Genomic DNA, 16,607 nt, shown 5'->3' with positions numbered 1-16,607 from the left:
TTAGGGCCTGACTATTTACGGGACTGTCTCCTGCCAGATACCTCCCCAAGGCTTATTAGATCACACAGAATCGGCTTCCTCCAGGTCCAATCGACTAAACAATGTAGGTTGGTGGGACCGTGGGGGAGGACCTTTTCTGTTGCCATCCCGGCTGTATGGAACAACTCCCCCCTGACGTTTGCACTGTTCCCACTCTACTGGCTTTTCAAAAAGCTGTTAAGATCTGGCTTTGTTGACAGGCCTAGGGGCTGTGAACTCTAACATCAGACATGCCTGAATTACATTTGATTGGTATGTATGTTTGTTAGATTGATTTTTTGGGTTTTTTATAATGGGTTTGTTAGGGTTATAATGGGTTTTGATCTATTGTTGATTTTTGACTTCTTTTTATTATTGTACTATTGTATTATTTTTTATTGTTGTAAGCCACCCTGGGTCCTATGGGATTGGGTGGCATAGAAATCGAATAAATTAATTTAAATTAAATTTAAATTAAATCGCTTTTTGGCGATATTGCTGCAGTGGGCTTTGACACTTAGGTCATTTGATATGAGTATTCCAAGGTCTTTTACAGAGTGAGGATTGTCTATAAGGTCTTGTTTATTCAGCTTGTATTTGGTGTTCTGATTCTTGCTAAAGTGTAGGACAGAGCATTTTTGGTTGAGATTTGGAGTTGCCAGATGTTGAATATTCAGACACAATATTCAAGGTCTTTTTGGAGGGTAGCTGTGTTATCAGTGGTGCTGAAAAGTTTTACATCATCGGCGAAGAGAACACAGTTGCTTGTAATGTGATCGTAAAGGTCATTTATATAGAGTATGAAGAATGTTGGTTCTACTATGCTGCCTTGGGGTATGCCACTGCTAACTGAAACAGGATTAGACATGGCACTCCCTATTTTGACAATTTGTTGTCTGTTTGATAGAAATGCAGTTATCCAGCCACATAGGGATCCTAAGATGCTGTAGGATTTCAGTTTTAAAAGTAGTTTGTCATGAACCACTGAGTCAGAGGCTTTACAGAAGTCAATGTAAATTTCATCTATTGATTTGCTCTGATTGAGATGTGTAGTCCATATGTCCTTACACTGAAGGTTGCAGGTTACAAGATATTTTTTTCTGAAACCAAATTGTTTGTTAGAGAGTAGGTTGTTAGTTTCTAGGTGGATGATATTGATTGGTTTATGATTGATTCCATGACTTTGCATGTCACGCCGCATAGAGAGATTGATCCCACTCCATAGTTTCAATACATGCTGTAAAGTTGAGTGTAGAAACTCATCCAGTGCTTTAAAACTTGTCAATCCCAAGGTTCCTGGTAGCTGAAAACCTCTTAACAAGAAATTCTCAAAATTGATTTTAAAAGAAGTATGTAAAGCCAATGTCTTTTTGAAGGCACCAATCATGGGTTGTGAAAAAAGTTGGCTATTCCTTCATCTCCCAGAACTCTAAACTTGCCAGAGATTGCTTCCTCAAAAGAAGTATTTTTATGGAACGCTTGTGGATCATTTCAAGTGCTCATCCAGATACAAATTGCAAAGAACTGGTTTATTCACCTTTTTTTAAATTTTGCAGTAATTGTAAACTCAACTTTTAACAGAGCTGTCCTCAGTTCACAATTTCTCCCCTATAAGTCTTATTCTTTGTCTATTTCTGACATAAAGCCTGTTATTATGCTTTCTTTTCCAAGGTTAAAATAGAATGGATTTCATCAGAATGATATTGTAAGCACACAAAACTGAGTACAGTATAAACTTTATATAAACTTTAATGGGATGATACAGTATAATATTGAATAAGACTTATGATCACAATTGGGATCAGAATTTCTGTTGCTAAGTAAGGCAGTTATTAAGTGAGTGAATCATTGCAGTTGTTAAATGATTCATGCAGTCATTAAGATAATCTGGCTACCCTGTCGATTTTGCTTATTTAAAAGCAGATTAGCAAGTATGGCAATTATTACTCCAGAATGTTGTAACCATTATACGTGCATGCCAGTTGCCACCCAAATTTTTATCAAATGACCATGGGGATACTGTAACAATTGCAAGTGTGAGGACCAATTTGAAGTCATTTTTACTATAGCTGCTGAGGTGGAGCTCTTGCTCACAGGTTCGATCCTAGGTAAAGACCCATGTAGGATCTCCTGCTTGGGCAGGGAGTTGGACTAGTTGTAAGGTTCTTTCTATTGTGGTTGGCTCATATTTGGCTCCTTTGATCACGGACTTTGAGGAGAATGAACCGGGTCCATTTGGGTATCATATGCCGGTGTTTTTACCAGAGAAATCAGAAAGTGAAGGTGAGGGAGAGTTAGAGACTGGGGAACAACTTCCAGAGAGTGCAGAACCCCCAGCTGTGGTAATGTTTGAGTCAGATGAGGAGGGGGATATTGTGGACTCAATATTAGACGCTAGGATAAGAAAATGAGAGGGAGACAAGAATATCTCCAGCAATGTAGATCTAGGCGTTGAATACTTCTATGCACAGCTTGTCATCACTGATAGTACAAAAGGGAGGATTATGGGAAACCTCGGTGCAGAAGGTCAACAATGGTGCATTTTTGGCAGTCGGAGTGACATTCCTATGATTTCATTGCTGTTTCCAGCATGCTTCTTTGTAAATAGACAAATATACCTAGTGACTTTGCTTTCGAGTCTTCATCGGGGATTAATTACTGATAATTAACCAGGCCGGACAGAACATCTTCCAACTCTGTTAATCTGTCTCTGCTATTGTAACTTCCATACAGTTGTGAAATGATTAGTTTACTTTCAGGACTATCCATAGTAGAAAGAAATATTATTATTATGTTCCTTGAGTCTGAAAGCATAAGTCTCCTGTTGACACACAGCATGTTTAATTAACTATCATCAGAAACAGAAAAACACAATAGCAAGGAAGCCCTTAGGAAACAGAAACACACATTCACTTTTCATGTTTCTCTTCAGTTTGTACAATTATGGTGACCAATCCTGAATGCCTGTGGCTTCAAGCTTATTAGGTAATATAAAACTACAAATCCAGACACACTACATGTACACTTAAACACATTCAGGATATACATGTATACCTGTAATTTTTGGAGGAATCTATATACTGTATATATTGTCTATTTATCTGCCATTCAAGCATAGATGCTAATGCACATGGCCACAGTCCCATTTTTTTCAAGGTATTTAGTAAAGAGAAGCTGAGAGAAGGAGGACCATTCATTTATGTTCATACCACAGTTGCCTGTTAGAAAATTAGTGTATTCTCTTTTCTTCTCTGTGTCATATTCACTGTTTATCTCAAAATATTATTGCTTTATGTCAATTTAACTCATTCTCTCATCACTATTAGAACATTCTAATGTGGACAAATGTGACAAATCTATCATATGTTATTAGAGTTTCTGTGCCTATTGCTGATTAAACTGTGCCCTACAATGAGAGCTGTTCCAGTTATTGACCTCATCCATTGCTTCAAGGACTTTGCACTTTCTTTTCAATAGTATAATGCATTTGCCATTTGTACTTTGCTTTCCACTCAACTTTACAGCTTGCAATAATTGTATCTAATTCTGACTTTCTCTTCTGTTAAATTACCACATAGCAAAAAAACCCAACCCTCTTTAAAATTAGCTCATTCATCAGACGAGAGCATCAGCCATACTATTACGGGATGAACAATGTGCATATATATAATAGTATTTTTTTCCTTATTAAAGAACTCACTATGGATTTTGCATTTTCAGAATTGTGTGTGAAATGGGGCAAGCTGAGCCTGACATTAGCTCTGGGCCTGCACTCCTCTGTATTGGAGAATGCAAATCAGAATTTGTGGCCAAGTCTGCACAACATTACACATTCGTGGTAAGTACCCTACAAGCCATTCTTGTTACTTGATTGATAAACATAGACCAAGAGTGCAAATCAGTGCACAAAATAGTCTTTTCTCTTTCTACCAGATAAAGAAGAACCGTCAGGGTCCAGAGTACTTAAACCATTCATTAATAAGTTCAAATTAGAGTATGTCCAATGTGGTATTTTATATGGCCGATAAACATAATTTACCTCTTTAAGTCACTTTACTTATCTTCAACTCTTTTTCAGTAATCATAATGAAAATTTATCCAACAATGAATAACTGCAGATGCCTCACCTCAAAGCCAGTTCCCTAGAAAGAAAAGTGAAATATAAATCAAATCCATTAATCGCAATGAATAAATGAGAAAATAAAATAAATTGCTCACTTCCCTTTTTGGCATTAAAATGTTCACATTGTGTGAAAGTGAAGATATTCTATTCAAATAATAGTAATTGAAGCCAATGGTATGTGAGGTTGTTGGGGGGTTTTTTCCCCCTAATTCTGAGTTATGGCATAATTATTTGCCAGTGGCTATATTAGATTTGATTTTGCTTGCACTGGCTGAAATACATAGCCATATACTGATATACAATTCTTACATTGTTTGACACAAGCTTTATTTTTTTTAAATTTCTTGGCTCATGAAATCATGACACAGTCTCACCAAGGAGGAAGCATTTTAGCACTAAATGCTTTAGGTAATTTCTTTGACAAAATGTGGTTTTAACTACAATTATTTTATTTTTTTTAATATCTTCTGAGATATACTAGGCAATGCAACATGTTTGAGATCATTTGTGCTATCCTTCATTTTCAGTCTGGAAAGAATAATATGAACCTTTATTACAATGGAACTTAATTAGCTGGAATTAATCTATGGAACTGCCACCTTCCATTATATTATGTATATATTAGAGCACTATGGAATAATTTTATTTGGCTAGTAAAAACAAACTCTCTGCCCCTCCCTCCTCCCCCACACCTTGTCCCATTTTCTTTTTATCATCCATCTTTCCTTAATGTGAAAGTATTTTCCATTTAAATAACAAATTAATGCTAATTCAATAGAGTTTCCATTAGTATGTTTAATCCAGAGTTTATTTTTGTGGTTTTCCATTCCTGAAACAATCATTCTGTTCTTCTGTTATTTAATTATGAACTTTTTTATTCATACAGTGGTACCTCGAGATACGAGTTTAATTCGTTCCGGACCTGGGCTCTTAAGTCGAGCAGCTCTTATCTCGAACGACTTTTCCCCATAGGAATTAATGTAAATAATTTTAATTGGTTCCAGCCCTCAAAAAACTCACAAAGTTAGTCTAAATTATGCAGAAAGACATGTTTTTAATGAAGAAATGTACATGTACATATAAATGAATAATGAAGTTTCTTTCACTTAACTTGTAAACTTTCTTAAACTTTTAAATTTACATATGTTCAACTTCTCTGCCACCCAATTCTGTAGGACAGAGGTCTCCAACCCTTTTTGCACCAGGGACCGGCTTTAAGCGATCAAGAGAGGAATGGGTGAATGAATGGATGGAGGGTGGGAAGGAAGGAAGGAAAGAGGGAAGGGACAGGAACAGAGGAAGGAAGCAAGGAAACTTATGAAAGGGGAGAGTAAGAGAGGAATGAGTGAAGGGAGGGAGGGAGGGAAGAAGGTGGGAAGGAGAAAGAAAAGAAGAAATAGAGGAAGGGAAGGTAAAAGAGAGAAAGAAAAAGAGCAAGAAAGAAAGAAAGAAAGAAAGAAAGAAAGGGGGAAGGGACAGGAACAGAGGAAGGAAGCAAGGAAACTTATGAAAGGGGAGAGTAAGAGAGGAATGAGTGAAGGGAGGGAGGGAGGGAAGAAGGTGGGAAGGAGAAAGAAAAGAAGAAATAGAGGAATGGAAGGTAAAAGAGAGAAAGAAAAAGAGCAAGAAAGAAAGCTGCAAGCCCCCCCCCCGAGCCCCCCAGGCCGGCTGCAACCTTTTAAAACGCGCGCCGCTTCGCAGCTGTCTCCTGAAGCCGAACGCGGAAGTTAGCGTTCGGCTTCAGGAGACAGCTCCTTGGCGCTTGTATCTCGAATTTGGGCTTGTAAGTAGAACAAAAATATCTCTCCCCTCCCAGCTCTTATCTCGAGTTGCTCTTAAGTAGAGCAGCTCTTATGTCGGGGTTCCACTGTATTCTTGAAAGTCACACCTGGGGCTTTTCTTCATCTCTGTTTTGGCCTGAACAAGGCTTGCTTGGCCTCACTGATTTTATGCTAACTACTTGCTAGGAATTGCCAACTGTCCACAATTTGTAAAGGAAGCAACAGATAAATTGAATTGCACTTTTTGTCTCATTACTAGCATAGAAACCTATTGTAATAATGGTAAATATTACTAAACAATAATATTATCGAGTAGAACGTTCCCCTTTTAGAGTTACTAAACATCTTCACACTTGACTCTCTACCTACTTTGATATTTATAACCAGTCATCTATCAAACTATTGCCAGACACTCTTTTTGTTTCATTTCAAAAGTATGCAAAGCAACAACTGACTTACATTGGTGATTTATACTGTACTTTAAAAAATCAAGTATCAAAAAACTATTAATGATTATGATTGTGGTCTGGGAAAGAGTATTTTTGTAAGTATTTCTCTCAGAAAGTAAAGGAACACTTGCTTGACCCTTATTGTGCCACCAAAGGCAGATGTGTACATCTGCCTCCAGTCTGTGTGTGTGTGTGTATGAACAGTGTGTAAGTGTGTATATGTGTGTATGGAGTTCAAGATAGGTATTGACCAAATGAGGGAATTCTAGGTAAACGAAATGAGTTAAAGTTTCCAAGGCCACATGGAGTATACCTACAGTTTTGGAGAAATCAGCAGCGGTAATTGCAGAATTGCACTTTTGTAATCTTTTTTTTAAATTGATTTTTTACAATTTTAAGATACACACAACATAAAACGAGTGTTTAGTGAAAAGTGCCCACCACCCGACAAACATTCATACCCCACCACCAAATCAGGGGTGTTTCTTGTAAAAACCATTTTAACCCAAGAGCAAAATATCTATTTACATATTATAAAGTGATTCCAATTTATTTCTTGTAGCTTGGTCTCGGATTCTGCTCGCCATATATCGTCTTACCTTGTCCCACCGTCCCATCAGTTGTCCCAAGTCAGTTTCATTAACCAAACTCATCCTTTTATCCATAATTTCAAATTGAATGTGGTCCACCATGTACCTATACCAATTTTGCATCGTCCATTTTGTCGCATCCTTCCAACCCAAGACTATTACCGCCTGAGCACTTTTTATCGCTGCTTGTTTTATTTCTCTAAATTCTCCCATCGCATTACTTTTGACTAATACTGCCATTTCCTTAGTAATTATCCATCATATCTTTAACATTCTATTAATATCCTCTTGCACTTTTTGCCAAAAATTCTGCACTATCGGGCATTCCCAAAACAAGCATAAACACTCCCTTATCTTGAAAAGTCTTAAAGGGCACACAAGGTTTCAGAAGACATGGGGTTCCCTCCTCCCCATTAAAAAAAAAGGATGAAATAGGACTCAAGAAATTGGTGGCTTGTGAACCTGATATCAGCACTGGGCAGTCCTTGATATTACTAAGCACTTTATCTATGAGCACTTAGCTAGAAATTAACATGACCCAACTGATTAATGCCAAACCGATAGTGCTTCATTATAGTGATATCCACTTATGACAAAATTACTAGCCTGGTTGGTTGGGGAAAGACCATGAATATAGCATATCTTGATTTCAATGAAGCTTTTGACAAAGTCTCTTATAGCATCCTTATTAACAAAGTGGCCAAATGCAGGTTTCAGAACTGAAATATCAGGTGGATCCACGGTTCAGAAACTGTACTCAAAGTGTAGTTATAAATGGCATTGAGTCTACCTTGAGAGACATGTTGAGAGGAGTGTGAGAGGGCTCTGCCTGACCCAGTACTGTTCAACATTTTTATAAATGATGTGAATGAGGGGCTGGGTGAACGCTTACCAAATTTGCAGATGATACCAAGCCAGGAGGAATAACTAATATTTAGGAGAGAGAAATAAAAAAAGATTTGGGCTAGAACAATGGAACAAATAGAACAAATAGAACAAAATTTCATAGAGAGAAATGTAAAGCCAAATACAAATGAGGGAAATCTGCCTCAAAGGCAAGCATATGTGAAGGTCCTGGGTATTAGTAGTTCATAAGTTCAACATATGTAAAGAAGACAATGCCATCTTAAACAGCATTAAAAGAACAAACAACTCAGAGTATGTTCCTACTTTACTTCACTTTGATCAGGCCTCACTTAAACAGAATTCAGTTCTGCACAACCAGTTTAAAAAAGACATGAATGAACTGGAGCACGCCCTACCAAGATGGTGAAAGAACTTGAACCAGGTCCTACAAAGAATGGTTAAAAGACTTAGGAATGTTTAGTTTGCAAAAGGGAAGATTGAAAGAGGACATGATAGCTGCCTTTACATATCTGAATGGCACTCGCATTGTTAAAGATTTGGACATTCTCTCTTGCTCCAAAAGGTAATATAAAACTAATGAGACAAACTTCAAATATATACTTGAAAAATTAGAACATCTTGCAAAAGTTCATTTATTTCAGTAATGCAACTTAAATGGTGAAAATAATATATCATAAAGTTTCATTACATGCAAGACAAGATAGTTCAAGCTGTGATTTGTCATAATTGTAATGATTATGGGATACAGCTCATGAAAACCCCAAATCCACATGAGAATGTTACGTGCAATCAATAAAACTAGGTTTGTACATAGAACCATATCAGATCTCTGAAAATTGTGGAAACTGCATGCTGGACTTCAAGCATCTTGCAATGTGTGTCTCTCCATTCTTCCTCCATAATCCTTGGTTTCCAAATGAGATACAAAAGTTTCTCATTTAATGTTGATTTGGGAAACCACTTCATCTGCTGGTGTTGATCCACTGTGCTTCATTAAGTCCATGATAAATGCAGGCATCTACCAGGAGATTTTGGAGCACTTCATGCTTCCTTTCGCAGCTGAGCTTTATGGGGATGCTGACTTCAATTTTCCAGCAAGACTTGGCACCTGCCCACACTGCCAAAAGCACCAAAACCTGGTTCAATGACCGTGGGATTACTCATTTGACCTGATGAATGAATGAATGAATGAATGAATGAATGAATGAATGACTTAATGAATGGTAATGGGGCATTGCCAAGAGAAAGATGAGAGACATGAGACTGAACAATGCAGAAGAGCTGAAGGCTGCTATTGAAGCATCCCGGTCTTCCATAACACCTCAGTAGTGCCACAGGCTGATTGCTTCCATGCCACGCCACATTGAGGCAGTAATTTCTGCAAAAGGGTCCCAAACCAACACTGAGTATATATACATGCTTATAATTTTCAGAGGTCTGATATTGTTCTATGTACAATCCTTGTTTTATTGATTACATGTAATATTCTAATTTTCTGAAATTGTGGATCTGGGGTTTTAATGATCTGTACTCCATAATCATAACAATTATGACAAATCATGGCTTGAACTATCTTGCTTTGCATATAATCTTTCTTATATATTACAGTTTACCTTTTAAGCTACATTACTGAAATAAATGAACTTTTGCACGATATTCTAATTTTTCAAGTTTCACCTGTAGAGACAGATTACATATTAGAATAAATTTAACTTAAATAAGTTTGCAGTAAATACATTACGTATTTTCCTTTCTTACTTATTAAGTAAGAAAGGAGAATGCTTACCAGAGGGTGTAGGGATTTCCCCTCCCTTCAGTTGATATTTTGAAACAGAAAACTGGATAGTCTACTGGGAATGCTGTACTGAACCCTGTATTGCACAGGGGGTTGTACGTCAATGACCTCTTGATGTATCTTTTAATTCTCTATGATTCTATAAGCATAAAGTCTCTACATTACTTGATAAATAAATGCCATCACTGAAGGATTTGAGCAAACACTCCATTTTAAGCAAGAGGGTTAACTTGATATTTGTACATTTATCAACTCTAACTACATTTTCCTCTGTAGCAAAAAAAAAATGGCCTAATATAGACAGAAGAAAGCATAAAAGAGGCAGGCAGTAATGAATGGACAAAATGAATCTGGGTGAGCAGATAAAAGGATTTGCTTGCAAGCGAAAATTTCTTGAAAATATATGTATTAAAAGGAGAAGGGGATTAATTCAATCCATTTAGTATTATATTAAATAATGGCATGGGTGGCAAGGGTCAGGGACATTTGCTTTCTAGAAAAGGAATAAACTCTTGCCACGGGTTATTAGGTGGAGTCACCAGAAGACTGGAGGAATAAGATACTGCACATGTAGATATTAGTTTGGCAAGCAACATCAGAGCTGCCTACATGCAGGAAATGTTTACATCACAAGATATTCTGTTTCTATGCTCGCTGACAAATAGTATCTAATTGATTTTTAAAGCTGTTTCCATTCATTCAATCAATCAATCAATCAATCAATCAATCAATGTATTCATTCATCCATTAATTCATTTATTCATTAAACTTATATGCCGCCCTTCTCTGGGGACTCAGGGGGGCTCACAACATATAAAAATACAAAAACCAGTTCAGAAGTCCAATATTTAAAACAATCTAAAAACCCAGATTTAAAATCATACAGCCCTACTCACTCACACCACAGTCATACTGAAGGTTGGGGCTAGATGTTGCGGTTCAGCTGTAAGTTTTTATGGCCTTCTAGAAGGCCAGGAACATGGGTGCAGTGTGAATCTCTGGGGGGAGTTGATTCCAGAGTGTCCGAGCTGCCACAGAGAAGGCCCTTCCCCTAAGGCCCGCCAGCCAGCATTGCTTGGCTGACAGGACCTGGAAAAGGCCGACTCTGTGGGCTCCATGATCCCTTTCACCATTGGGATACATGAGGCTGGAGATACATGAGGCTGGAGATGGTCCCATAGGTTATACTAATCACTGGGATACATAAGGTTGGAGACGGTCCCCTCGGCTATACTCAGTGCCATTTTCATTTATAAACCAAATCAGTGTGTGGAAGAACAATGATCTTGGCTACATTAAGTGATAAAAAATGCATGAATGAAAAAAACCTCCAAACCATCATTTAGCAATTGAAACAGCAATACACATGTAGTTTCTTTTTGTTGCTTGGACTTGTTTATTTTAGCCTCTTTTTTTTTTGTTACAACTACAAATTATTTATATTAGTACTACTGAAACACTTCTGCATCTAAGAAGATTCCCAGGTTTCACCTTAGCATTGCCCTTATAACCTAATGGCAGACTGATTTCATTGGAAAATTTTACAGCTGCTAGACCAGTGGTTCCCAACGTGGGAACCACGCCCCACATGGGGGCAATTTGATTTTTAATGCGGGAAATTGAAACTTTGTTTAAACCAATTTAATAGCCCTTTAGGTTTCCTCCATCTGAGTAGGAGTTCACTTTCTGAATAGTAAGAATTATATGTTAGGGTGCGGGGCATCAGTATGTTAGACGTGGTTGGGAACCACTGTGCTAGACCCTTTTTTCAGGCATTGTAAGAAGTGGTGAAAGGGGTCTCCCTTTCCAGATACAAGGCTAACACCTGCAGAAAAGAGTTTTCTCTTTCCTGGGAGCCTGTTCTTGCAATCAAAGTGAACACATACAAAATTACACATAATAAAATTACAAAATAATAAATTTATATTCCATAAAACTCCAGGCTGAGTTGAACCCAAGCTTGCTGCTTTGAAAAGAGTTTCTAAGAGAGGCACTTTATGTCTAGGCAATAGGCAGGCCTTTCTTGGCCTTTCACTGACCTGCTCTGGAATCAGGTCTAGCTGAAGACAGATTAGACACAACCTCAGAGTCTCTTGTGCACAAAGGAGTGCTCACTTTAAATGCTTATGAAATATTGATTGCAAGTATCATTGACAGGTGAATTTATATTATCATCTGTTAGTTTCTATGTAACATACCATTATACTTTATGGTTTCTATACTTTAAGAATTATGTACACTTTAACATGAGACTATTATATGCATTTGAAAATTACTTGCATACTCATATTGTGGAGCATAAATTTGTACTTGATTTCAGGAAAGCTGCACAAAACTTTTTTTTTACTTTTCATGCCTGAAATCATAGTATGGCTTGTAACTGAAGCTAAAATGCTCAATGAGAGGTTTCATATCAATGTGGTAGACACAGTCATTCATCTTATACATTCTATTATTTTATCACCAGCAATTTTGGCTGCCATCTTCACATTTAGTCTGATGCTTTGATAATAAATCTCTGGCATAACATTTGTCACTGCTTGGTCTGTTTCCATATTTGGCAAGTGAATTACAAACTTAAGTTAGGTGAAAGACAATAAAACCTCGGAAATATAAATTCCGTAGACTTCTCTCTTTCCTCCCTTGATAAGCAAACAAGCAAATGGCAGGGTTCTAAATACAAAGTCTTTTAAAGAACCATTTAAAATCAATTAAACCAATTAAAATTGCTTACCTGTCAAGAACCAAATGATATTAAAAACCAAATATTTCAAATTTCTTCAATATACAATTTCTGCACTATATTTAGAAGTAAGTGCTATGTTGTATTAATGCTAGTTTACTTTTCATTTATAGTTTGTAAAACAATTTTATCTGGAAGTGATCATCATCATTTCAGTGCAACTAAGACGAAAATCATGACTCAAAAGAACTATTCTGTAATCTAAGCATGAATTGCTAAGCATCTGTTTATGATGAGTTCAATCATTTCCTTAGATTACAGAAATGTTATTAAAGCATCATTATAGAGAATAAAACTCAGAGTTCAATATAAGATGTCTCATAACTGTAGAAAATTTCTCTGTGATCATTCCATATTTTTCCCTAATAACTTTAAAGTCCTTGATGTTGAGATATCTTTTTTAAAAAAATAAAATAGGCCTATTCAAAGACAGTCCAAATCTAAAAATGTAATGATCTGAATACAATAAACAGTTATATTCATTGCATAGCTACATCATCAAAATGGAGACATCTAGGGAATGCAGTTGGAGTGTTGCTAGAAAATTAGAAAAGTGCTATAATAGAAGGGTTATCTGGAAATTAAGGTTTCAAGGCACATAGCTCTCTGGCGGAATGTTCACGGGTGAAGTTGGTATTACTATCGTGTAGTGGGAAGCCAATGGAAGCAAATGAGCAATGCCAGTGGACCATTTCAAGACTGAAGGTGAGGCTTTTCTCAACTATATCACCATATTCCAGAGAACAAATATCAATCAATGCAGTGGTGCATTCTTCTTCAGCCAAAAAATTCAAAACTCAGCAATTGTTAAGAAAAATCTTGGGCACCCATCACACACAAATCTTGGGCATCTTCCCTTGCTGCTTCAATCCTTGCCTTGTGGCGTCGGTGCTGCGGCTTGAGTTGGCTCAGGCATGGCAGCCTGGCTGATTTCGCACCACTGCCAGTGGAGGTCAAGCAGGTTCACCTGGGGGGTATGCTGACCCCAAACCAGACCCCTGGCAATGACCCCATCTTCACCTCCCCTCCAGGAGGATCTGGCCTGATTCCAGAGGAACCAGGACCTCCAGGTTGGGGGATTCGTAGATCCCCCATGGATGAAAGGGAACTCTGTGTCACCACTGCCATTGGCCCCTCTCAATGGCGTGAGCTCAAATGGCCTCTGGGGGATGGTAGAGTACAGGAAGGGCAGGAAGAATGTTGTCCATAGGGTAATGATGGGTCAGACATGACTTCACAATTAACAACAATAACGAGTTTACTGTACTTTGGTTGAGTAACCATGATCTAGATAGCTCAGACCAAGTTTCCAGAAACTATCCTGTTGACTAGCCATTCTTATACTATATTTCTTTCCTTTTCTAAGCTTCATCTATGGACTTGTAGCATAGATGAGAATATGATCAGGATGTTGCGCTTCCTTCTGATATTTTCAAAACTTGATGATATCATTGTTACTCTGCAGTATAATTTATTTTCAATTGTTAGTAGACAGCTGGTGGAAGTTGTGTTCTGTCACATCAATGATATTTGTTTCTAGAAAATAGAATGCTTCATATACACATTATACATCCAAGAATTAAAATAGAATGAAAGCACAAGGACCATCTTGCATATTCTCACATCAACTTTATGTCTTCCAGTTGTGCTGACTTAAAGCTGCCAAACTCCTCAGCCAGTTAGATGGTAATGTTGGTAGTTTCTATCAAAAATACTGCAGTCCAAAAAGAAAGTTGGAGAAAAATCATTTCATTATATGAACTTAGATTCTATTATAGAAGGATCCATGTAATTTGTAGCTCATGTTCTGATTATGGTATCTTTTATGCTTCATAACTCCCTGTTTAATGAAGTACCCAGATCATTATTAAATGTTTTATATATATAGCACATCTTTCACTGGTAAACCAGTAGAATTCAGTTTTCCTAATGTGACAAAAATTGTTGTATTGTCTTTAAAAATGTAACATGCCTTGCTCATTTAGATGGTGTTGTTAGAATTTTAACATCTGCAGTTCATTTTACTTGAAACAGCAACTATTTGTAACTTGTTTAGTTGTGCAATCTAGTCATAATGAAAAAGTGACCAATTAACTACTTCTTAGGATTATATATTTGTCTATTTAAAGTTTTCACCTAAATGTCCCTCTTGTCTTGATGTACAGTCACCTGGAATAACATCACAGCAAAACAATTAAACTTGTTTTATTTTTTGTTTTGTTTTCCTTCCCAAGAATCCTGCTGTGGGTTATCTGAGTCCCAGCCGTGGACCAGAGTCAGGAGGGACTATGGTGACCATTACTGGCCATTTTCTGGGAGCTGGCAGCAGTGTGTCGGTATTGCTGGGTAATCAGACCTGCGAGTTTTATGGGTAAGAGAGTTGGGAGAGTGGGGTTTGAGTTTATGTGAATATATGTTCTAAACAAACTTCACTGAACTTCCACAGGCAATGTTAAAGCCACACCAACTTTAAACATTTATCCTCTAATAAATCACCTTAAACTATGCTGTTGCTGATTTTGATCAATGCTGCATAACATTGAATTGAGTTTATGCTGATTACTTTTACTTATTGCTTTCCTTTTGTATATCAAAATCCTGCTTCTACCCCAAGTCTCCAAAATATTATGTTGTTCAAATCCCTTTACATGTTCTTCAGTCTCTTTTTTCTCAACACAAAATTAATAGAGAGTGAGAGAGAAAAGAGGAAGGCAGACATCCCTTTCCATTGTCTTATTGTTATTCTAACGATGAAAACAGCAGGTGTGCCTGCCTCCCAGTGTGATGGGGAAGAGGTTGAGTGACAGAAATTAAGAATGTAACCTTACTTTTCTTTTCTTTTCTTTTCTTTTCAAATTCACAAATTTATGCTTCAGTTTCTATACATTTTGAGTGATAAAAATATATCTCTTTTGTTACTTGATACCAAAAGCAATACTGCATTTTTGTCATGTCTATTGAAACTTGCAGTACCATAAATTTATATAGTCTAATTTTGTGTATTTGAATGAATGACAGGGCATAGTGATGATAATTAAATATCTATGAACAAAATACACTTGTACTGTGTAGTCAGTTACATAAAATAATACTAGGTTTAATTATACCTGTATAGCATACTGATTGATACCAGAGAATCAAAGTAGTCAAAGTTCAATTTAATGATTGAAATTTATTAATGTTCAATTTTTATGATTGAATTTTTTGCATGAATGTAAAATAAAGCAATTATTTTTGTACTGAGCCCTTCAACTTTATTCTGGAAATTTTTGGGAAATGTATGAGTATGGTTTTATATCCTTGATACAATTCAGAATAACCAAGTCAATGATCCAGGTTTTATAAATATCTATAGGCTAAATTGCTTGAATTAATTTAATCGATGTTCAGTATAGAGTCGTGGAAATAAAAATCATCTTCCTCTAAAATCTTAATACATGTACAAATTTATTTCACTAAAATTTCTAATTCAATATTTACCTCAAAAGGATATTCCCTTTTAGGATATTTATCCACTGTCAGCCCTTTTCTCTCATTCTTCACATGTCGATAAAGGTCAATCATCTATAGTGAAGACTTTTTACTATGCATGAAAATTCTCCCCAAGTTCTAAAATCCGGGTCCTCAATTATGTGAACGCTCAAAGAGTAGTGGAATATGCTCTGTCACTACAGATTGGAAGTTAGAACATAGGCTCAACATATGAATTTCTCCTCCCCTTTAAGACATTTGGATTATTCACACTTTCAAATAAAAGTGTAAATCAAAGGCTTCAATTTAATATTAATATACCCCATTTCACTTCAAAATATGAAGCAATATATATATGTAACTAGAATACAGTGATCCCTCGAGTTTCGCGATCTCGATGTTCGCTAAACGCTATATCGCGAGTTTTCAACCCGGAAGTAAACTCCACCATCTGCGCATGCGTGCCCTTCCACGCATGCGTAGATGGTGGAGTTTCCCCGCCGGGCAGAGGCTTCCCTGGGTCTTCCCCCTCTTGCCCCGGTAAGGCGCGAGCAACGGCGTGGGCGGGTGGGCGGCACACGCGCGGGGAAACCCCAGGGCCGCTTCTCAGCTGAGAAGCGGCCCCAGCAACAGCGCGGGGGGTGGGCAGCACGCGCGCGCGCGGAGGAAACCCCAGGGCCGCTTCTCAGCTGAGAAGCGGCCCCAGCAACAGCGCGGGGGGTGGGCAGCACGCGCGCGCGCGGGGGGAAACCCCAGGGCCGCTTCTCAGC

The 16,607-nt window shown here is 37.4% G+C and overlaps 1 protein-coding gene across 2 annotated transcripts in view; it reads left to right on the top strand.

The window, feature by feature from the left end:
- The window catches only part of PLXNA2 (plexin A2), a 545,151-nt gene that overhangs the window by 439,600 nt on the left and 88,944 nt on the right, over positions 1-16,607 (top strand). For both annotated transcript variants that reach the window (XM_070745594.1, XM_070745595.1), the window contains 2 exons: positions 3,739-3,856; positions 14,601-14,737. In XM_070745594.1, the coding sequence (XP_070601695.1) occupies positions 3,739-3,856; positions 14,601-14,737 (255 nt within the window). The remainder of the gene's footprint in view (positions 1-3,738; positions 3,857-14,600; positions 14,738-16,607) is intronic.

The sequence above is a fragment of the Erythrolamprus reginae genome, chromosome 3 (genome assembly GCF_031021105.1).
Source record: "Erythrolamprus reginae isolate rEryReg1 chromosome 3, rEryReg1.hap1, whole genome shotgun sequence".
NCBI lineage: Eukaryota > Metazoa > Chordata > Lepidosauria > Squamata > Dipsadidae > Erythrolamprus > Erythrolamprus reginae.
Note: the sequence above shows the minus strand (reverse complement) of the source record. Positions and strands in the feature narration are given on the sequence as shown.